We start from the raw sequence: 23862 nt of genomic DNA on the forward strand, positions 1-23862 counted from the left end.
TGGGATTAAATCCTGCCATTAGGTTCACTCCAATCATGTTGAATATAGAGAGATTCCACTTAAATAAAATTAAGTATCTTAATCTAAATCTAGAAACAGGAAGTGCTATTTATTTGGAGCAGGTTATACATAATCAATGTTTGGATGGTTTTGGAAAAGGAACAGTCTGATATAATACAAAATGTGACTAATATAATTTGAGTTCTGCATAATTAAGTTTGCATTATGTTAAACAGAAACACAATATATGCAAGATTTTGAGCAAATGTATAATGTGATCAGTTTGGTGGAATCCTTCCATATTGGTTTCATTTGCTCAACATAAAGTTCCATATGTATACCATATAAATAGGGTAACTATGCCATGAACAGCATGAAACAATGAACCCAAAGATTTACACGTGGTAGTATTAAGAAGCCTGCGATGTTGGCCTCACCTGCGCTGGAACCGCAACTCCCAACCTATTCGGAATATCTTTGGGGTCAAAAAATACAGTAAGTTGGCTAGCAACAGATCCAGATAGCACATTTGCAAAGAAAATATTCCATATGGTGAACCAGAGTACTTTGCTGCAGGCACTTTTTTTTATCTGACTGTGGGATATATATCCTTGCATAGAGGAGAACAGCTTCATGATGGGTGGCACAATGGACAAAAACATCATAAGTATAAGACTAGGAAGATATCCTGTAATGACCTGACTTACAACAGTTCTGCACAAAGGTTTCAACCAATTTTTAGTATACGGCTCATTCATTTTTACATGAGATTACGAATAAAAGAAACATGTATAAGAAGTATGCAAGCAATGACATAATAATCTGTTCACAGGGGAAGCATGTCAGTGAATTTTTATTCCTGAGATGTGAGAAAATAGCTTCACATAATTCAGAAGCCTCTTGTCTTGAGGTGTAGCATCTAAAGAATTACAATGACAAAAACACAGGCGCTAATTTACAAATAAGTTCTAAGAAGGCACCAGGTAAGAAATTTTTTTATCATTGTCTTCATCATCCGTGCAGTTTAAACATTACAGTGGAGTTCCAGGTGGCTTTAAAATGAAAAATAATTGCCAAGGCATCATATATTGTTCAATGTCATGTTTGTAATGAAATGGGAGCAATCTCACAAACCACAACCCAATAGGGTTCATACAAGAGGCAAGAAGATCACTCACACAACCCAAATATGGGTTAAAACTTCAAACACAAAATACCACTAAAGGGTCAGGCAACAACATAAAAATATATACATTATTGACAATAAAATGCATACAAGATGCATAGAAGACAAAGGGGAGAAATCCTCATATATATACACAAAAAGAATGGAGTGAGAGGCTCCCTCTAGCCGTTGGGGAGCTCCCAATGGCTAGAAATCTAGCTGGCTCTTTGAGTGAAGGACAATTATGCCGTTGACTCAAATCCTAATACCAAAAAATAAGAAAAATGAAAATGAAAAATAAAGAAAAATAAATATCTGCCCCTAATGGGCAGATCCTATTACAAGGTCAAAAAAACCAAAATACCCTGCTCGAATAAAGTCGACATGGGCCCGACCCGACAACTTATCGGGTCAGGCTCAAGCTTCCCCAAGTAAAACAAAAAAAAAAGTCAAACTTAAAATAATAAACTTTTTAAATTTCAAAAATTGTACCTTTTTCCACAGGCCTTTTAAATCAATGCATTAAAAAGCCACCATGGCCAATTGTCAAAGCTTCCATGTGATGTGACTGACAGCTGGCCTTGTGATGTGACAGAAGAGGAGAGAGTGACCCATGCCTCTCTCCTTATCTCCATTTTATGAGAGGTAAACAACCTCTCTCTCTCTCTCTCAGAGTGATGATCGGAGAACCGAGAAGATGTAATACCCCAAAATCCCGAACTTGTAAATTTTAAGAAATTTTTTTAATAATCAATCATTTTTCAGAGTTAAAACAATAGTTCAGCAGAAACAATATTTAAAAAGGACAAGTCAGCAAACCTTGGGCGGATTACAAGCGAAATTTACAACCAGCGATTAAGTCCCCAAATGTCTTGGATATAGGTTTGTATTTTCGTACATCCATGCAAAACTATGAAGATTCCAAACAAGGATTTAGATAGAAATAGTGTTATACAAAAGTTCTTATACAAAATTACAAAACTTGCTCAGGACCGAATAATAGAGATAGTGGATTCTTGATATCATCGCGTCATCGCGCCATTGCCTGCAACATCCGTTTATTTGTCACCTGTATCCCATAAAACGGGTTAGACTTATGAAAGCCTGGTAGGTGCAATGACAACAGACTAGAGAATAAGACTAACATATGCATTATCATATTTCACAGCATTCGGTTTCAAAAGAAGCAGAGTGAACATCATAATCTTGTTTCAATAATTATCAACCCGTGAGTACTCACCGGACAAAACATAGAAAAAACTGAGACCGTTTGAGGGTTTATTATTTTATGTAAATTTATAACCCAAACGACTAGCCGAGTTCGTTCCAATGGGGATGGTTTTAGATACCGAAAGAGAATTCCCCAAAGGCAGGAAAAAATTGGGGATGCCTCTGAACTTTTGCAGAAGTTTATGGAATCTACCACGTAGGATAATAATTGATAGTCATGTAATACCCGAGAATTTTATCAGATAAATAAACTTGAAATTTATAACCTTAAGCTGGTACAAGGATATTTTTAGTGTCGTATTTGTTTATACGTATTTGGATCTCGGATATCCTATTTGGATCTTCAATGTTGGATCCTTAATATCCTGTTCAGAACTTCGATATTCCATTTAGATCTTAGATATCGGATCTCGAACCTTAAATTATATATTTAATAATAGATTTTGGTCAAATGAATCAGATCTCTAGTTTTGGATCCTCAATATAATGGTCAAATTTGATATTTGATCCAAGAGGAATTGAGTGGATCCACGAAGTTTAAATCAGAATTTTTAATGAGGAAAATTTCTATATCGGATCTATAACACTTTATTGGGATTCGTAATAGCCCATGCGATGTTTGGATCTACACTACTTTGTTTGGATCCTGAACATCGAAGATTTAAGTATGGTAAGGATTCAATTAAAATTTTAATTGGATCTGAGACACGTTGCTTGAAAATCCAAAATAGTTACATAAAATTCAGGCTAGCGTAATTGGATCCATAAGAATCCCATTTGGATTCATAATAAAAAAAATTTAGTACAACAACAACTACGCCTTCATCCCAAAACAATTGGGGCCGGTGATATGAACCAAAAAAGAAAATCATTCTGGGTCTTCCACATGAATCCTTCTCCTCCAATCATTTCTATCCAATGTCATGTCCTCGGTGAGGTTCAAAGCATTCATATCCTTTCCTATCATCTTCATCCATGTATTCCTAGGCCTACCCCGACCTCTTTTAACTAATGTATTTTCCCATTTGTCCATCAAAAAATTTTAGTAGCTTAAAAAAATTTAACACATCCTGATTCGTGGATGGATCCGAAAAGGGCCAAGAGGGGAACCAATTATATGTGGGTCACGGGTTCGGTCGAACCAAACCCGCACCCGTCGGTGCGTTAAAATGTAAGAACGAAAAAAATCATGAGGGGCGTTTTTAAGGGGAGAACGTGAAACTCTAAAAGAGGGTACACACTCTTATCAAAATGGAGAGAGAGGGGACGGTTGCACCATTTTTTTTTCTCTCCACGATCTTGTAACAGACCCCCTCTCCCCCATGATCTCTCGCTCTCTTCCCGTTTCATTCTCCAAAACCCCCTCATGCACTTTCTTCTTAACCCCATCTCCTCCACATGTAACGACCCCAACTCACCTATTGAAAATGCGGATTTTTTTTTAAACCATTGCGGAAACATTCCCAGAGACCTGGGGTCTTTACAATTCCACTCCTAATTATTTTAATGACATAAAAGTAAATAACGAAAAAGATTGAGCCACATTGTCCCTCTATAAACTGTCGAGCAAAAGTGGTGGATCCATATATACTTCTTTATTTAAATTCCTATTTAGAAAAGTGTTTTTCTGTAACGCCCCAAAATTTCGAACCTTATAATTTCCTTGAAATAGTTGGAAAATTCATTTTCTTTACAGTTTATTTCTAAAAATCAGCGGAAACGATTTCTTTTAAAAGAAAAAGGACAGGTTTGACAACCTTGGGCACGTTAGCGAGAAAACAAAGATTTACCATGGACGATCTGCAATAATACTTAGGAAACCATTTCTTCTATTAAAGACAGTATCAAGTTTGTACAAAATTTGGATTTCCTCAAGGGAAAACCGTATCAAAAACCAAAATGTCCAAGAGAAGAACTACGAACAGAAACAGTGGATCCTTAAATCATCTCGCAGTCGCGCCATCGCCTGATGCACCTATTCGTCACTTGTACCCATGAAATGGGTTAGTTTTGCGAAAAACTAGTAGGAGAGTACAAAGACAGAAATAACTAAATTAGGCATAGATAATTTATGTAGCAGGTAGTAACGAGCAAACTAAGCAAATAGACTGGAGGAATAAGCTAAGTACAACAAACTGAAAAGTGAGCATGCTCAATTTAGTTATTACTTGATAACCGGCCATGCGGGTACATACATGGCACGTGAGTCGAAACAGTCGAGTACAAGCCGAGTGTTCATTATGTTAAGTATTTTAAGATACCTCGGTTGTCTGACTGAATCTTATTCCTATGGAGACGACCGATGGTCGAGAGAGTAAGTCCCCAAGGCCTGATAGGGATGTATCCAACTTCTGCAGAAGTGTTAGGCTAACTTATCTAGCCCCTATCCCTCCCCCTAACCTTCGATGACTGGGGAAAAACGGGTCTTTTGCCTTTTTAAAAAGCCATAAATGGTCTGTCCATCGGAGTTGATACCCTTCGTCCTCTCTCTTGACGAAGCCAGGTTGAATTGAGCGCGACGGGGTTTCTTAGCCGTTGCCTCATTCTTCATGCTCTGGTCCATTAGACCGAAACGAGCATCTTGCCTATGAAGGCGATCCCATTTTTATGTGTTTTCAACAACGTGCACTAAGCACTAATCGAGGTCATAAGACTCTCGCATCCAATCGTCGTAGTACTAACATGCCTCGCATGTTCAAGAGTACACTTACGAGGAAAGGGATACAGGTCCTTAATAGGAGCCTCGGGAGTGTGTTTCGCAAAGATATAATGTTTTTAAAAAGCTATTTTAATTTCAAATCTTTCGAAACGACACACAACTTGCCAACATATTGCATGTGATTTTCTCGAATCTGACAACTGATGACACAGTGTCTAGGTGCTATGCAAGTCAAGACACTGGTTTTGGTAAATGGGCTTCACAAATGAACCCATCACCCAACAACTTGAGCTTGCCCCAGATCAAGGGTTTTCCCAAAACATATCGGGTAAAAAGTGGAATAGGTATTCCTCCCGAATATGTTGAGTCTATAGTAAGGCAAAAACGAGAGACATTAATGCGAAAAGCAAGAGCCTAGGCGCGAAGCGCGACGACAAACGGAAACAGGAAATGCAAAAGCAAAGGACAAGGATCGCGAACCCGTGTCCTTGAATTAAAAGACAGTAAGCAGTAAATACGAAAGTAAAAGCCTGGGCGCAAAGCGCGACGGCAAACTGAAACAGAAAATGCGAAAGCAAAGAACAAGGATCGTGAAATCGCGTCCTTGAGTTAAAAGACACTAAGTAGTAATTGCTAAAACAAAAGCCTGGGCGCAAAGCGCGACGGCAACAGAAGTAGGAAATGAGAAAGCAAGGACAAGGATCGCGAAACCGCGTCCTTGAATTAAAAATGTACTTATATACGTATATGTATATAAATATATTATTAAGTCCTTTCGATCTTTAATTATTTAAGCTTGATTTAATTATTTAAGTCCTTATGCAACTTCTCCTACCTTGGGGTATTACGAGAATGAAGTCGTCTACGAACGTAGGTGATCGTCGGTTTAGTTCGCGGGGCGCGAACGGGCTCCGTTGCGTAACACTGCAAAAGTACGTTGCTTAGCATGTATAAAAACGAGCAAAGGTAGAGAGGAGACTCGACTTCTCTAACCTCGAATGGAAGGGGGGGCTTCCCACCCCCTTTTGTTGGCCTGACGGAAGGCAATACGAGAGAGAGACGAGGTCGCAGGGGCCAAATGCACACCTGCGGCCCTCGGAAGACAAGGCAGGGGCCAAATGGCCCCTGTCGAGTTTTGCTCGACAAGAAAATGGGACAGGGGCCAGAGGCCCCTGTCGGTCTAGAGAGGGGCAGGGGCCATTGGCCCCTGCTGGATTTTTCCAAAAGAAGGGAGGCAGGAGCCAAAGTGGCTCCTTCTTCTCTTTTTAGGAGAAGAGTAGGGGCCATCGGCCCCTACCAAAAGAGAAGGGCAGGGGCCTATCGGCCCCTACTAGAAGAGAAGGGAGAGAGCGCATGGGCCAAAGTCCCCCCTGCGGCTATCTAAGAGGAGGCAGGGGCCAATGGCCTCTGTCGTTCGTGGAGAAAAAAGGGGGGGCAGGGGCCAATGGCCCCTGCGGGACTAAAAAGAAGGGCAGAGGCCGATGGCCCCTGTCGGAAGGTGAACAGAAGGAGGGGGAGTTGCAGGGGCCTTTGGCCCCTGCCTGCCGTAACAGGAGAGGAGACAGCGAGAGGGAGGGGACTCACCTGGGGCTGCCGGAGAGAAGGGAGGACGTCGGGGAGGTGGTTGTCGAGAAGGGAGCTCGCCGGAGAGGGGGACGTCGCCGGCGGGGCTCGCAGGGGAGGAGAGTGAGGGAACGAGGGAGAGATGGAGTCGGGGGGGAAAGAGAGAGCATAGCAGAGACAGAGGGGAGAGAGACGAGAGATGAGAGAGAGAGTCGGGGGCCGGGGGAGCTTCATAAGCCCTCCCCTTTCCCCTCTCGCCCTTTAATAGGGAGGGGGCGCACACAGGGCCCACCCCCTGTGTCGCCGGAGATCCCCCTCCCTCTGCGGGCTGCCAGCCCCTCTGAAAAGGATTTTTGAGGGGCTGGCACGGGTTGGATCCGGGTCGGGTCTGGACCTGACCCGGGTCTGGACCCGACCCGGGTCCGATCTCTTTTAATTTTTTTCTTAAACTGGTTTTTACATCCAATCCTCCTTAAAATAATTTCGTCCTCGAAATTAAATTGAATTTAACGATCGAAGTACAAGTCAGGGTATTTCTCCCTAATAATAGAGTCAAGCTCCCAAGTACATTCCTCTATTCCATGGTGCTTCCAACGCACCTTTACAAGAGATATCGTCTTTGATCTAAGGACTTGATCTCGACGATCAACAATCTCGACTGGTCTTTCCTCGAAAGACAAATCCTTCTGAATGTCTACATCATCATAATGGATGATGTGTGATGGGTTGTGAACGTATTTTCGAAGCATGGATACGTGAAAAACATTATGGATCTGAGCGTCCTGAGGAGGTAAAGCCACACGATAAGCTGCTTCACCAATCCGTTCCAAGATCTCGAACGGTCCGACAAATCTAGGGCTTAGCTTTCCCTTTTTCCCAAAACGAAAAACGCTCTTCGTGGGAGATACCTTAACAAAAACCATATCTCCTATCGAAAAGGTGAGCTCTCGACGACGACGATCCGCGTAACCTTTCTGCCGACTCTGTGCAGTACGGAGTCATTCTCGTATCATCTGCACCTGTTGAGTGTAGTGTTGTAGCACTATAGGAGATTTCATCCTTCGCTCGCCAACCTCGTCCCAGTAGAGAGGCGAACGACAGGGCTTTCCATACAAGGCCTCATAAGGTGTAACGACCCCAATCCATACTTTTTAAAAATGCGAAATATTTTTTTTTTTAAAAGAGAGTTGCGGAAACCTTCCCAGAGATCTGGGGTCCTCACAGTTCCACTTTCCATTGGATAGCCCAACCACCACAAACGAAGTTGCAATCATAATCCATATCAACCAACTAAAACTCTTTTATTAATGAGTAAGAAAATTTCAAAGACAAGGTTTTATTCAACTGAAAATAAAGCGACAATTGGAAAGAAGCAAGAAGAATTTAAGAAAGAGCCACTCTGTCCTCTGTTGAAGCCGTCAGGCTCAAGTATGACTCTCATCCATCCCCAGATGCATGTTCAACTTCACTGTTCACCATATCCTGTGAAAAACCAACAAAGTAGGGTGTCAGAACCGAAATTCTGAGCACAACTACTTCTAAAGAAACCAGGTGAGAGAAAGAACATGGATAAGATTTCATGCAGTAATTTGAGCGAGTGCAGATATAAAGTTTGCAACATCCAAATATCCATGACTACCAACAATTGTATATACTCACCAGTCCAGAATAGTAAAACAGTACTATATATCAGGAACTAAATAATTAAACCTTGCAGCATGATTTCACAAAGTAAATCATATGCTACCACCAAATTATGTCATGATATCAAGAATCATTCAAACATGCATGATCTAATGCATAACAGAAAAATGCATGATTATGTGCAATGCATGATTCCTTTTTTGTTATCTTTCATTTAAGTTTCATCTTTCCATATGCATGCCCTATTAGATACACACATCCTTAAGTTCCTCTTTTTAATTACAGTTTCCAGCGGATACACCAAACGGGTACAAACCCCGAGGTCAAGTTGGTTCCCAGGGTAGCTTAACACAATTTGTATTTTATTACTGGGTTCCAACTTAGCCCTCGACCGATATCAGGAAACAACACCATCCATCGGAACATTAGACCTCCACATCTAATGTCGGGGACACAAGAGACACCCCACGCCCACAAGTGTCACTTCCTTGGTACCATAACAACAGCTGTGTCAAACACACCACTCCCGGGTAAAGTGGCGAACTCTCCCTAAAACCGTGGCCAGGAGAAAGAACCTCAATATTGGGTTCTGGGGACCAAATTACAGCACACGGAGTTTTTGTATCCTCACAGTCTCCCCAAGACCGGATTTTTAAGATTCTCATACTCCAGATGAGATATCCCATAATGTATATTACACTGTTTTTATTCATTATATTTTTATTAAAGTTAATTCTTTAAGTTTGCAACACCATATGCAAAAGTAAAGTGAAAACCCGCATCCTCCCTTGCGGAAACCCTTACGAGACTCCAGCTCGTATAAACCACTAGAACATTGTAGTAAAGTGTCAAACCATCTTATGTGGTTCAAGTGATGCAGTTAAATACATATGTGAAAGAAAACCAAACTCACGGCTCTCCAGGCCGATGATGGTCCAATTAGGCCATCGGTGCATCACATAATAAAACCAAATTAGTGTTTCATTCATAACACTAGGCCAAAGTGCCAAAAACATGTGCACTTATGAAATCATAAACTCAAACATATGCATGTCATAATTCATTCATACGCTTTATCAATATGTGTGTGTTACCTACATCACATATGGGCATTAACAAAATCCATGTCTTCTTTTGAGTGTGTGAGTGTACATGTACCATTTCACCTATAAATCAAGCGTACATGTTCAAGAAGACTTACTAATAATTGAGTCATACTCACACTCATGCGTACCATAATCATAACAGTCAAGTGTTTGCATACAATCCAATACACAAGCTTTTAAATAATACATGGACTTTAGACAAAAGTATAACACATGGACTTTAGACAAAAGTATAATGTTCAGCTAGAGACAACAAAACAAGATACATTACATACAAAATTTCAGTTTTAGGTGTCCATCCTCCCTAAACAGTGTAACATGAGCACTATTATACATAACTAAAATTTTCAGGTTATGTTGCAATGATCCTACGCTACATCTTACAAGCTTTGAGCTTAACCACACTCAAGCACCATCTTATGTCAATAGACAGCCTACAACATCACATTAGGTAATGCATGCAAGATTCTATCGGACTTTAACCGTTCATGAACCTAGCAGCAGTGTATTACACTATTCATGTTTTAATGGTTTAGGGTTTTGTATATTCATTTATGAAAATAGGAAGTCTGATTAACAGTATTCAGCTAACTTATGGAAACATATGGAAATCAGCCCTGCTAATAGAAATCAGGACATTCTTCAAAAATATACATGCTTTAATGATATAAGACTGTGTAAGACCATACATGATCACATGGACTCGGATTAACTCAATTCTAATAGTTAAGAAAATGGAAAATGAATAGAACTCAAGTCTGATAACAGGTAACTAAGACATATGTATTCAGATTGAATATCAATTAATAATCACACAGGAATATATTTGATATAACTGATACATTAGCATAGTCTTTTTATTATAATACAAATTCTGGTTTAATGACAGAACACAGAGTTTCGTAGGGATCAAATTTAATCACAGCTCAAAGAACAAAAAATCATAGGTAATTGAACTGGATGACAAACTGCAACGAAATCATCGAACCATAACATAGCAAACAGTTCTACACCTCTTAAAACACCTGAAATTTTTTTAATCCCATAGCATAAAAAGATTTGTCTAAAAGAAACTTCATAACGACTTATATTGTGGGATGCACGTAATACACATCGTGTAACCTGACTAAGCCAAGTTATACATGGCTCTCCCTATGCATATTCAAGGTAAAGAAACCCCATGCCCTAAGTTGTATACCTAAACATAATTCAAAACAACCTAAAGTCGAGTTATCGGTTCAAAAATCGAAAACTGAGAACCCCACATTAGGAACCCTTAAGGAAAAATTTTAGACCTAAAATCGTTCAATAGGTTTACTAGATGAGGTCTACAACGAAAACCCCCAAATTCCCCATTCATTGTTAGCAAACCCCTTTTTCCTAAATCGGAACCCCCCTTTTTTTTCGATTTAGGGCCTCACTGAAACCCCATCACTGCTTGAATACAGCAAAAGAGAAAGAAACTGAAATCCCTACCGAAAACCCCAAATTTCTCATAATTTTCCGGGCGTTACGAACCCCACCTCTCAAATCCCTACCCAAAATCGAACTCAGGTCCGATTCCTCACCCAAATCCAAGAAGAGTCGTACCTTATTTCGCTAGTTTTCCGACGATCTTTCCGGCAATCGGAGGCTGGAGGTGCGTATGCACGGTCGGCTGGTGTCGCTCCACGCTGCTGCCGTGAAGAAGGGTGCTCGCTGGAGGGCTTTGGTGGGTGTGGTTTGCCGCAGCTCGCCGGCGACCTCCTCCCCTCCGATGCACACCCAACTCGACAGAGAGAGGGATAGAGGGAGAGAGAGACTGAGTAGAGAGGGAGAGACGAGTGGAGAGGGCTCCCTCTCCACTCCCTTTTATCGGCCAAGACCCCCCCCCCCCCTCCATGCCGAGATGGGGGGGGAGGTCAGTTACGCCCAGCGTAACCCCCCCTTCCTTTTTCTGTTTTAAACTTATCGGGCAACCCTTATCGGGTTGCCCTTTTCTTTAAAAGGGCTGTTACATGGGGCGCGGCTCGGGTCCGAACCCGAGACCCGTAACCCAGCCCCAATCTATATGGATCCACAAGTTGGATCCGAATGGATCCAACTGTGGATCCTCGGATAAGTTTTTTTTTGAAAAATAAAATTTTATTAAATTTGAATTTCACATTATATAAAATTTTAACCCCCATCAATATGGATCCGCAAGTTGGATCCAACTGTGGATCCTCGAATTCGCTTAATATATATATACATATATATATATGTGTGTATATTTCTATTTTATTACTAATATTAATATTATTTTAATATAACTCCATTATTTAAGCATAAATACCCCTCTATGGGTCTTGGATCCGAAACTGGATCCCAGGCCCAAATCACCCATATATCATAATATATTTAAAATAAATGCTTAAAATTATGGTTATTACATAAGGGGTCATCCCGATGCTAGCGTGATAACTGTTGTTGTACGCGAATTCGGACAGACTGGTATGAGAATCTCATTCTCCCTTCCAGTCCATCATGCACGCACGCAGCATGTCCTCCAAAGTCTGAATTGTGCGTTTAGACTGTCCGTCTGTCTGAGTGTGATAAGCGGTGCTGAACTTTAAATTCGTACCCAAAGCGATTTGAAGTTGTCCCCAAAACCTCGAGGTAAACCTCGGATCATGATCGGAGATGATAGATACCGGAACACCGTGCAATCTCACAATCTCACGAATGTAAAGATTCGCCAAACTGTCTAAGGACTGACCAATACGGTTAGGAAGGAAATGAGCTGATTTGGTGAGTCGGTCAACGATCACCCAAATCCCATCGTTCTTTCTTCGTGTCATTGGCAAACCGACGATAAAGTCCATAGTGATGTCTTCCCACTTCCATTGTGGGATCTCCATCTGCTACATCACTCCGCCAGGTCGTTGATGCTCGATCTTAATCTGCTGGCAAGTCAAACACTTAGAGATGTATTCGGCCACGTCACGCTTTATTCCGCTCCACCAATACCTGCGTTACAAGTCTTTGAACATCTTCGTGCCTCCCGGGTGAATTATATATTTCGATTTATGGGCCTCTTCGAGAATCTCGTCTCTCAAAACAGGACCATCTGGGACCCAAAGACGATTTTTGAGCCAAATGCTTCCATCATCCTTAAGTCGGAAAGGGGTATCGGTTTGCTGTGTACGAGCCTTCAGCTTCTCGTACTGCGCATCAGTCTTTTGCCCAGCAAGGATCTTGGCTAATAGCTTAGGTTGAGCTATTAAATTAGAAAGACTGATAGAATTTGATGAGACTGCAAACGGTTTCCATGAAACCAAATCCTCAATCAACTTCCAACCCACGTATAATTTGTTTCAAATTGCTTCACCTACGAACAAAGTGACGCTACTTTTGTTTCTTTTAGTTCTTTTTATTTCCTACAGTTGTTACTTCACTTTTGATTTGAGTATGAGACTACTATGGATTCATTAATAAAGAGTTTGGTTTATTTGGTTATGGATGATAAATGTAAGTTCGTTAGTGGTGTGTGGTTATCCAACTGAAATTGGAACTGGAAGGACCCCGGGTCTCTGGGAAGTTTTCCGTAATGGTTTAAAAAAAAAATCGCATTTTTCAAGGGGTATGAGTTGGGGTCGTTACACTCTCTCTCTCTCATAGCCTTACTCGGGCCTATCAAGCGGGTCACGACCATCAGTTTGGGAACTCGACCCAATAATAATCAGGTCGGGCTTTCGACAGTTGTTCCAACTAATCGGGTCGTCGGGCCTTGACAGGCCGATTATTGGGTTGAACGAGCCCAGCCCGACCCAACCTGATGGCCACCCCTATCTACCACATTAGTTTGATCCACAAATACTACTTTTTTTATATTTACACAAAGAAACTGCCCCTAGGAATGAAGACCTAGTTGTGCTAGCTCTGCCTGTCGTACTTAGGATCACTCTCCTGGCAACGTAAAACTCCGTGGGCCTACCCCTTCCCCTAGGTATAAACCAAACACTAGTTGTTCACTTCGTCCTATGTATTTTATGTTCACTTTCAGACCAATAAAACTAAATATTGTTATTTGATTTAATCATGATATTGCATCATAAAATATGCAAAATTATGTGTAAAACAATTTTTTTGTTTCAGGACTCCAATAAGAAAATTATATCTAGGGATACATTACCTGAAAATAAAAACATGTGAATCAAGCATTTATGAATATCAAATAGGTCAATGTTTTCTAAAATTTAAAATGTAAGGGTTACTGATCTAAAATGAGTGGGTCGGTGATGGTTCCTTAACCACAATGACCTTGGGTTTTTTGCAATTCTTGGACACAGCATGGGCTATTCCAAAAAGTCCTGCCCTTAGGTAAAACCACAATGAATAATTAATGAATTTGGCATTACTAATACAGTGGACCAAGCCAATGATGTAATTCATAATCTGAATAATCACAACTGAAAATTTTCAGGCAATACAGACAGTGGATGACATATGGAGCAATATTAGCGTAAGAATTTCAAAAGAGAACATAAACAGAAGTAGAAAAAATTACAAGACAATCTTTTCCAAAATTCCAAAATTCCAAAAAGTGACAATCATACTACTACTGAAAGAGTTGCTTCCCAATTCAAGGCACCACAAATAGTAAATCCACAATTTAGAAGTCGCGAGTCAAAGAACACTCATCAAATGTGCCATAGAAATAAATTAAGAATTAGAAATGCAGTGATTAATTGATAGCCTAAAGTTCAACGAACTTAAACCAAACACTCACATGCGTAGCACGCCTTTCAGGAAGGGCAATAACAATTCTAGCTGATCAAGGTTGGCAAGTCCTTGTACAAATACAACAGGAACAATGAAGAGAACTGTCAGAATAATATATGCTACTACAACCACCAACTTGGATATCCACCTTTGAAGGAACGTAGTAAAAAAGAATGGCCAGTAAACATCATGAGGCTCCGGAGCTTGCTCAGTTACCCATTCTGTGGGATTGGTTGATTGTTGAATATGATTTGCAATTGCTGCACCATAACAGGATCTAAAATACACAAAGGCAGCAGGAATTTCCTGTAAAACACACAAAGGCATCACATAATTATATCAAGATAAAGGTAGCATCACAGGAATTATCTAGACTATGCAACTCTGAATACATGAAGGAAAACCGTGATAAAAAATAATAACTGGACTTGAAGAAAGTAACATGAAATTATCAAAGAGCCAAATGCAAAAACCAATTATGAAGATAAAAAGTAGGTAATCATTAGACACAAGTAAGCACTCTAATTATTATCTTATGCAAAAGAATTATACTACACAAACACTTACGAATAAAATCCGTCCATTTTTATTGCAGAAAACAACTCGTCTTTGTACAGTCCACATTATGCAACAGATGCCTCCAGTTCAAAAAGTAGCCATATCAACTGAAGATGGATCTTAAAAAAAGTGCTGATCTAGTAACATGATCATTGGTTCCCCACCCAGCATTCGGAAACCACAAAAATCAAGGTGGTCGAGTGCACCAGTTTGGCAATTTTTAATCTCGTTGGGTTAATAAAAACTCACTCTTGCTGGCTACATATTCCCTTTGCAACAAAATGTGTCATATTTATTATATTCACAAATCTCATTCTCAGGATTTTCTTGGCATGAGGAATCTCGGAAGATTTTTAAAGATTTTGTTTTTCTCAGAAAATCTTGGTTAATTTAAAAATATTAGTAGTTTTATGATAACATATATATTTAAATAGCATTGAGTGAAATGACTTCAAACATGTTTAAACTAGCCAAAATAACAATATTTAAATAGGAGTAGATGAAATTACATAAAACATGGTTACAATAGCCCAAATAACAAGTCCATACATGTTTCTTCAAAAGCACAAGACAAATAATCCCATATCGAAGAAAGTCAAAAGGAGAAGCCCTCCCCCCCACCTATAAAAGCACAACACTATCCTCGGATTGATTACCATGCCGTATATGGCCTTTTGGTAACACATGTTAGCATGTGGGTGTTACCCAGAGTTACCGAAAGCTTCTTAGATAGGTGGGAAGCTCGCTTCCCGGAAACTCGCTTCGGAAACGCGACACTCCTCGCTGCCGAAACTTGATGAGAACCTCGATTCCCCCACACTTCTCCTATGTTTTCCACACACTTCATTTATTCATCTTATATGTTCTCTTACTCAACTTTTCATATTTTTTGTGTTTTCTCTCACTCTTCTCACTCACTTTCATGTGCTTTCTCTAAATTGGTAATCATCATTTTTAGATTTTGTTAAAAATTCAATTCTTATACTAACAAATCATGAAATTTAATATTAGTCACTTTTATTTTAGTTTTTATTTGTGTTCATTATGATTCACATTCAATTATTATATTTCTTTTTTTATTCCTCGCTTCCCGCTTCCTATACATTTTAAAATGCATTGCTTCTCGCTTCCACTTCTCGTATCGTTTCCCGCTTCTGCTTCTAGTCTGGCAACCATGGTGTTACCAATGTTGGGCATACATAAAAAGTAGAAGTGGTCTAATGATTAGAATGTTCCTTTTGCAAGAGTTGGATAGATGACTATTTTTGCTCAAAAAGCTTTTATTGTGACTTTTTATAAAAATCAAGATATCATGAGTATATTTTTTGTTTTATTTATTTATCACAAAAAACCCAATTTATTCAAAATATCAGCAATACTTGTTCCTATGATAATTATACAAGCTGATGAAAGAACAGCAAGAATCAAACAAATAGTTACAAGCTCAGGAGCTAAATGATGGAAGATTCACAAGAGTCAAGATATGTAGAAGGAAAACTTTGCCACAGCTACAGAACTTAGAAACTAATGTAATTAATATACTTATACCACTTAGTACATTAGCATATATGTAAAAGAAATTAAAACTTAGCAACCGACATGAATCACTGCAGCAAGACATTTAGTCAACTTCATCAAACAAGAATGTTAATAATTTACCTCCCCTCTTGACGAAACATCTGACCGTTCAATCCTAACATTTTCTTCCAAGTCTTCCAGTTTCTTTTGATATTTATCAACAAGATCTGTTCGCCTCCGTCCAAAGAAACCACCACGGTCTGAATTTTGCTCAGTAGGAGTTTTTGGCTTGAGATGGATGATCCTTTTGTATAACTTCTCTGCATCTTTCTGGGAAGAAAAAATTGTACATCATTCTTACTTCTGGATAATCATATAAAATATACATAGAAGTAACATCAGTATAAAACATAGAATTCAACAATACCAGGCAATAGTACACAAAAGTGTTGGTTTTCCTTCAAGGAAAAGCAGTTTAATTGTGATTTTTGCATGTGTGTGTGTGTGTCTATGTGTCATGCTCATGTTGCAGTTGCCAACATGGATACACTTCAAGTATAGATGACCTGTTGTGCTGGTAAACAAGCCAAACGAACTGAACAGGGTGGTCAAGCTCAGTTGTTCTTGTGGCAAGCTTGAGCTCAAGGTGAACGTTAAACAAGCCCACTTCAAGCTGGCTCATTTACAAAAAAAAATAATAGATTTTTCAAATTTGAGAATAATAGAATTTGAACTCTAAGCCTACTGAGCAAAGCTCAAACTGGCTTATTTACCAAATGAGTACATTGAAAGCTGTAAGCAGTAGGATTTGAAATATAAACTTAATGTTTGCAAGCCAAACACTTCAACTGTCTATACTCTATGTTGAGACTAAGAGGTTTTTAGTTAAAAGTTTTTCTAAACTAGAGGTTATTTGAATTTTAATGTTTAATGAGGGACTTGAGTGTAATTTCTTTCTTTGGACTCTCTCTATTTAATATAAAGATTAGCCCTAATCTAACGTAACGAGTTCTCTTTTTCTATACAGTCGTCTCTCTCTCTCTCTCTCTCTCTCTCTCTCTCTCTCTCTCTCTCTCTCTCTCTCTCTCTCTCTTTGCCTCGGTTTCTGTATTTGTTTTCAGATCTTCTACATGGTATTAGAGCGGTAAATCTCGGGAGCGTGATCGATCTACACCAACGAAAAAAAAAACCCAAATAAAACTGAAAGGGTTGGAAACAAGTGTGTTGCTCTTCTTTTTTCTGATGACAGATCTGTGACACGATGATTGTGTGTCATTAAGATCTGGATATGACAAGTTTTTTTTTGGTTGCTCAAAAAAAAAAATGAAAGTTTCTGGCTGTCGTGATTTATATGGGAGCAGTTGTCGTGATTTCTATGCTTCTGCGTGCGCATGTTATAGTGGGTCGTGAATCTGGGTGCCGAGTTCTCCTTAAAATATATTTGGGTGTTTGATTTCAGACGTGATTCCCTGCTGTGTCATGAAATTTGTTTTCCAACCATAACATGCTGTCATTGGTCGTGAATCTGGGTGCCGAGTTCTTCTCAGATCTTGTTTGGTTGTTCATTTTCAGAACATGAATATTAGCAGTCGTGATTCCTGCTGTGTCGTGAATTTTTTTTCCAGTCGTAACATGAGTGTTGTGAAAACAGAATGTTAGTATCAATTTGTGTTCGTGTAAGCAGCAGGTTGTGTCGTGATTTTTTTTTTCAGTCGTTACATGAGTGCTGTGAAAACAGAATGTTAATATCAATTTGTTGTTCGTGGAAGCAGGTGATTCCCTGCTGTGTGGAAACATATGTTGTTTGTGGGAAGCTTTTAATTAGTACTACTGCTGGTCGTAGTATTGGCTGATATGTGATTGTACCACACACTATTGTCTGGGTCACTTGTCGCCTGTCAAGATTTCATTTCTGGTGTGGCAGCCTGTGTAGTCGTGGACTTGCCTGACGTGTGATTATAACACACGCTGTTCACGTGAGTAAGTCTGATTTTTTTTTAAGCTGAAATAGGATTCAATATTCAGTATGGGTGAAACTTCGAAAGGTGATTCCAAAATTGAACATATTGGGGAGTATTTCGCGTATGGTTCCTCTGTAAGTTTGAATGAAACTAACTATGCCAGGTGGTCCAGAACTTTTATGATGTCGGTATCTGGACATCGTAGAAAACATATTTTGTTGGAAGATGAACCTAATGAAAAGGTTGGAAAATACGTTTCTTGGGACAGAGATAATGACATAGTTATGTCATGGATCATGAATAGTGTCGAACCCCATATTGCAGATGGTTTAATTTACTATCATACAGCCAAACAGATGTGGGATAATCTTCGAGATACGTACTCACAAGAGACTAATGTGAGTCGTATCCTGCAAGTCGAACAGGAGATATATAATTTGCAGCAAGGAGATCAGACCTTGACCCAGTATTTTGCCTATGTCAAAGCTGCGTTTGAAAGACACAATGCTCACAGGCCTCTTTGTTGCTCGAAGCAAAAAGATCATCAAGAACAAACTATGGTTGCTCGGTTTCTTACAGGTCTCTCTTCAGAATTTTCTGTTGCAAAAGTCCAAATGTTGACTAGATCAAATGTGCCTACTCTTGCTAATGCATACAATCGTCTGAGTAGACTTGCGATCTCTCCTCCACAATCTCAGCCTGTGACTCAATTATCTGCTCTTGTTGTCTCATCTGGATATGGGCGTGGAAATATTCAGAATATCAGAGGACGAGGTCGTGGACGAGGTATGGGAGGCAGAGGAAAGCTTCAATGTACATTCTGTGGAAAATCTGGACATTTAGAAGATCGTTGCTGGAATAAGCATGGTCGGCCAACCTCTTCTTCATCAAAGTCATATGCTCCTAAAGCTATGTCACATGGGTGCGGGTGCGGGTGCGGGGATTCGGCACTTCCAAAAAACCCGGGTGCGGGGGTGTGGCAGGGGCAAAAATGTAATAAGTAATATATATATATATATATAAAGGGGGTTGGGGAATAGGCGGGGTTTTTTTTTCAAATTTTGCAGCTGTCAGCAACTGTGCTGACAGCAGCTGACAGACTAGCATAAAGTTTTTTTAAAAAAATTTCGAAGCCCATTTGGGCAATTTTTTTTTAAAAAAAAAATGGACATTAATGATCCTGGGTGCGGTCAACGCACCCAGGATCGAGTTGACTGCACCCGGTGCGGCACCCGCACCCGCGTCGAGTCGCGTCGACGCGGGTGCGGCACCCTCCTAGCCGAATCCCTGTGACATAGTCCTAAAGCAAATGTTACTACTCTCGAGGCAACAAATGTACAGGATAATATCTCTGCAAGTGACAGTAGTATCACCCTCAGTCGTGCTGAATATGATGAGCTGATAGCTCTTTGCCCTTTGAGTTTCACCCCTCCTGTACCTGGTGTTGCATACTCAACAGGAAATCATCTTCATCCAAGTGACCGTAAGTGGATTATTGAGTCTGGTGCATCCAGACACTTGTGTGAAAATTCACTTGTTCTTTCAGATCTAAAGGATATTACTGTTCATCGAGGAGTCTCATTAGCCGATGGGAGTTCCTCCCCGGTTGTTGGTCAGGGAAATATTTCTATATCCTCCTCCTTACAGTTGAAAAATGTTCTTTATGCTCCAAACTTTCCTCAAAGTTTACTCTCTGTTAGTTGCCTTACAAAAGAACAAAATTGTAGAGTAATATTTGATCCGATGGGTTGTCATTTTCAGGATTTGTTGACGGGGAAGAAGATTGGTGGAGGCTATGAAGAAAATGGAGTCTACTACCTACATCATCTAGTGGGTAATGTTCATGCTGCCATGGAACACTGATTCAGTCTTGTTCAGTGGCATCGTCGTCTTGGTCATCCTTCATTGTCAAAGCTTTGTTCTGTCTTTCCTCAAATTCCTTCCACTACATCATTTCAGTGTGAAGCATGTCAGTTGAGCAAGCATCATCGAAGTTCATTCCCTTCGAGTCAGAGTCAGTTTAGTAATAAAGTTTTTGAACTTCTTCGTGCAAATGTATGGGGTCCTAGTAAGATTCCTACTAGGACTCAGTGTCGATATTATCTTGTTATTGTTGATGATTTCTCTAAGTTGTCATGGGTGTTTTTAATAAAAGAACAATCTGAAGTTCCAAGTATTATCAAATCCTGAATTCTTGAAATAAAAACTCTGTTTGAATCTATTGACAAGATTGTTCGCACTCATAATGCTCTTGAGTTTAAATCAAAAGTTCTGTTACAATTTTACCAAGATCATGGCATTCAACCCCAAACTTCCTGTGCCTATTCATCTCAACAAAATGGGGTGGCTGAGCGAAAACATCGGCACCTGCTTGATGTTGCTCGGACCATTATGATTCAATCCAATGTTTCTGCGTTATATTGGGGTTATGCGATTACTGAAATGAAATGAGGATCTTCGAAACACGAGCTTAGATTAACAAGAGCAAGTGTCAAGAATGACACTAAAGCATAACCCTATAAAAGGGTATAACTGGAAACAAAATAAAAAATAAAAATGTATTCTTTATTGATATGAAAAACCAATTGCTTAAGAAGCATTGGAGTCAAATACAAGAGGGGCTGCACCCCTTTATATACACAGCTGAAAGAGGACTCAATAGAGCTGTTGGGCATAGTCCAACAGCTCTATTTAGAGTTGTTGGAATGTGTCAGTCCAACAGCTCTATTGCTAGTCAAGTCTGGACAGGACTTGACTAGCAACAGTCATTCTAGTTCAAACTGAACTAGATGACATAAAGACAAAAAATAAAAATAAAGGAAAAAAATTACAGAAAAGAAAGAAATGAAAAATGTATTTATATATATAATAATATAATATTATTATATATACATATATGTACAGTTTTACATTTTAACACTCCCCCTCAAACTTACGGTACAATGAGCGAAAGTTTGTCTAAGAGAAAGTGAAATCGGGGAGCCACGAGAGGCTTTGTAAAGAAGTCTGCTAACTGATATTCTGAAGTGACATATGGCAGATCAATTATCCCGTGTAGATATTCCTCTCTGACGTAGTGACAATCCATTTCGATGTGTTTGGTGCGTTCGTGGAATGTTCTGTTACTGGCAATGTAGATCGCACTTTTGTTGTCACAACACATTTGTGAAGTCTTTGTTGCTTCAACTCCCATGTCAGCAAGCAGTCGTCGGAGCCAAACTACTTCCATGGTCGTGGTTGCCATGGCTCTGTATTCAGCTTCGGTGGATGAAAGAGATACCTTCTGCTGCTTTTTACACCTCCACGAGATTAATGATTCCCCTAAAAAGACATAAAAGCCAGTGGTTGAGTGTCTGTTATTGGGATCACCTCCCCAATCAGCATCAGTATATGCAATTAAATCAAGAGAAGAGGAGGAAGATAAGAAAAGTCCTCGTGAAAGAGAGGACTTGATGTATCTGATAATACGCATGACTGCTCCCATATGAACAGAAGTAGGAGCATGTTGAAATTGACTTGCTGTATGAACAGCATGTGCTATATCTGGTCTGGTAATGGATAGATAGGAAAGTGCCCCGACAAGCTGTCTGTAAGGAGTAGGGTCTGCAAGAAGTTCTTCATCATCAATCTTCATTTTAACATTAATAACTTCTGGAGTGTCGACTTTCTTATCATCAGTAATACCAGACCTGAAAACAATATCAAAAGCAAATTTAGTCTGAGATAATAAATATCCTCTAGGAGAATAAGCAACTTTAATGCCTAAAAAATATCTCAACAAGCCCAAATCAGTCATTTCAAAATGAGATTTAAGAAGTGTTTTGATTGTTTCAACTCCCTGTTTATCGCTTCCGGTTCTTCATATGAGTGAATTAATGCAATAACTGCCCTATATGTGGGTGAGAAAGACTCGTATGATACAAACTTTCCTGGAGGCCTCGAGATTCGGGTTGATTGTCTAGTTGGAATGTTAGAATATTTCTCAAGTGCACATGGAGGATTAGACTCTTGTTGCCTGGAATATTGAATACTAGTATCTCTATGAACTTCTTCATTTTCAACATTAAGATCAATAATTCTTTGATCATCATCAAAGTTACAGTCAAGGTCATATTCATCAGATGTTGATGTTAGATCTAGCAAAAAGGAGTACTCAGTGACGTCTTTTAATTTTCTAAAATCAAAGAAGCTCTCCTTTTCAAGAAAGGAAACATTTCTAGACACATATAGTTTATTATTTTTGAAGTCAAAACATCTATAACCTTTCTGGTTTTCAGCATATCCTAAAAAGGCATAGGGAATCGCACGAGGGGAAAGTTTATCATTTTTGTCAGTAAATATGAAACATTTGCACCCAAATATTCTTAGTCTAGAGTAGTCTGGAGAAATGTTCATAAGTTTTTCAATGGGAGTGATATTTTGTAACGAAGAAGATGGCATCCTATTAATGAGATAGGTGGCAGTTAAGGCAGCTTCTGCCCAAAAGTCTTTCGGGACTTGATTTGCTATTAATAAAATCATAGTGGTTTCTATAATATGGCGATGTTTTCGTTCTGCCAGTCCATTTTGTTGAGGTGTATAAGGACAAGATCTTTGATGTGTGATGCCATGCAATTTAAGATAATTTTGAAAATCTGTGGATAAAAACTCTCCCCCTGAATCTGTGCGAAAAATAGTAATATCATTTTGAAACTTGTTTTTAACCATATTATGAAAAGTTTGAAAGTATGAAAATACTTCAGACTTATGTTTGAGAAAGTACATCCATGTATGTCGGGAGAAATCATCGACAAAAATAACATAGTAAACAAATTCTCCTTTAGAAATTACTGGTGCAGGACCCCAAACATCCGAGTGTATTAATTCAAGTGGTCTTGAAGAGAAAAAGGTTCTGTTCTGAAATGATAATCTTTTCATTTTGCCGAGAATACAATCTTTACAATCAAATGATTCAGAGTTACAAAATTTCCCTAGATTTGGAAAATGTTGGATTTTGGCTATATGTGGGTGACCAAGTCTCTTATGCCACAGTTCCAACACTATTTTTTGAATATTATAACAAAAAGCTTTCTTCGGCATTTCCAAAAAATCCATGTAATAGAGTCCTCCTTCTCTATGGTCTTCCCCAATCAGCTTGCCTGACTGGCGATCCTGTACCCAACAACCATGAGAAGAAAAAGAAATATTACACCCATAATCAGAAATTTGAGATACAGATAAAAGATTTAAATTTAATTTGGGAACATGTCTAATTTCTGGAATAAAAAAAAAAATTGTTTTATAAATTTTTTCAAAATTTCCTATTCCTTCTATTTCAAGAGAAGTCCCATCAGCAGTAAAGACCTTTGACACACTTGTTTTATTTTTAACACATTTAGATAGACTTTGATTATTTGGGGTCATATGAAAAGATGCACCAGAGTCAAGAAGCCAAGAAATTTTACCTAGATCAGAAAAAGATGAGGCTGTTGCGCCGGTTGAAGCTTCAGATGAGGAAGAGGCACCTTTGATGAGAGGCTGAAGAATCTCCATTAGTTGGGCCAGGGAAACTGGTGCATCCTGATCTTTAGGCTCCGATGCAGCAATTGCAGCTCTTTTTTCTCTCAGCTCCTTAAGTTTGGGACATTGTGGCCTGTAGTGTCCCGGTTCATGACAGTGATGACAAATAACTTTCTTCTTATCATAGTCACCATTTTGTCGGTTAAAGTGAGGAGG

At 39.3% G+C, this 23862-nt stretch overlaps 1 protein-coding gene across 3 annotated transcripts in view; it reads right to left on the bottom strand.

Annotated features, from left to right (window-relative positions):
* The window catches only part of LOC149848900 (hyperosmolality-gated Ca2+ permeable channel 2.3-like), a 177545-nt gene that overhangs the window by 34274 nt on the left and 119409 nt on the right, over positions 1-23862 (bottom strand). For all 3 annotated transcript variants that reach the window (XM_089997943.1, XM_089997926.1, XM_089997934.1), the window contains exons 6-8: positions 16328-16516; positions 14118-14416; positions 438-714 (exon numbers count right to left, since the gene is read on the bottom strand). In XM_089997943.1, the coding sequence (XP_089854069.1) occupies positions 438-714; positions 14118-14416; positions 16328-16516 (765 nt within the window). The remainder of the gene's footprint in view (positions 1-437; positions 715-14117; positions 14417-16327; positions 16517-23862) is intronic.

This window comes from Nuphar pumila, chromosome 1 (assembly GCF_984573655.1).
Source record: "Nuphar pumila chromosome 1, dmNupPumi1.hap1.1, whole genome shotgun sequence".
NCBI classification, from domain to species: Eukaryota; Viridiplantae; Streptophyta; class Magnoliopsida; order Nymphaeales; family Nymphaeaceae; genus Nuphar; species Nuphar pumila.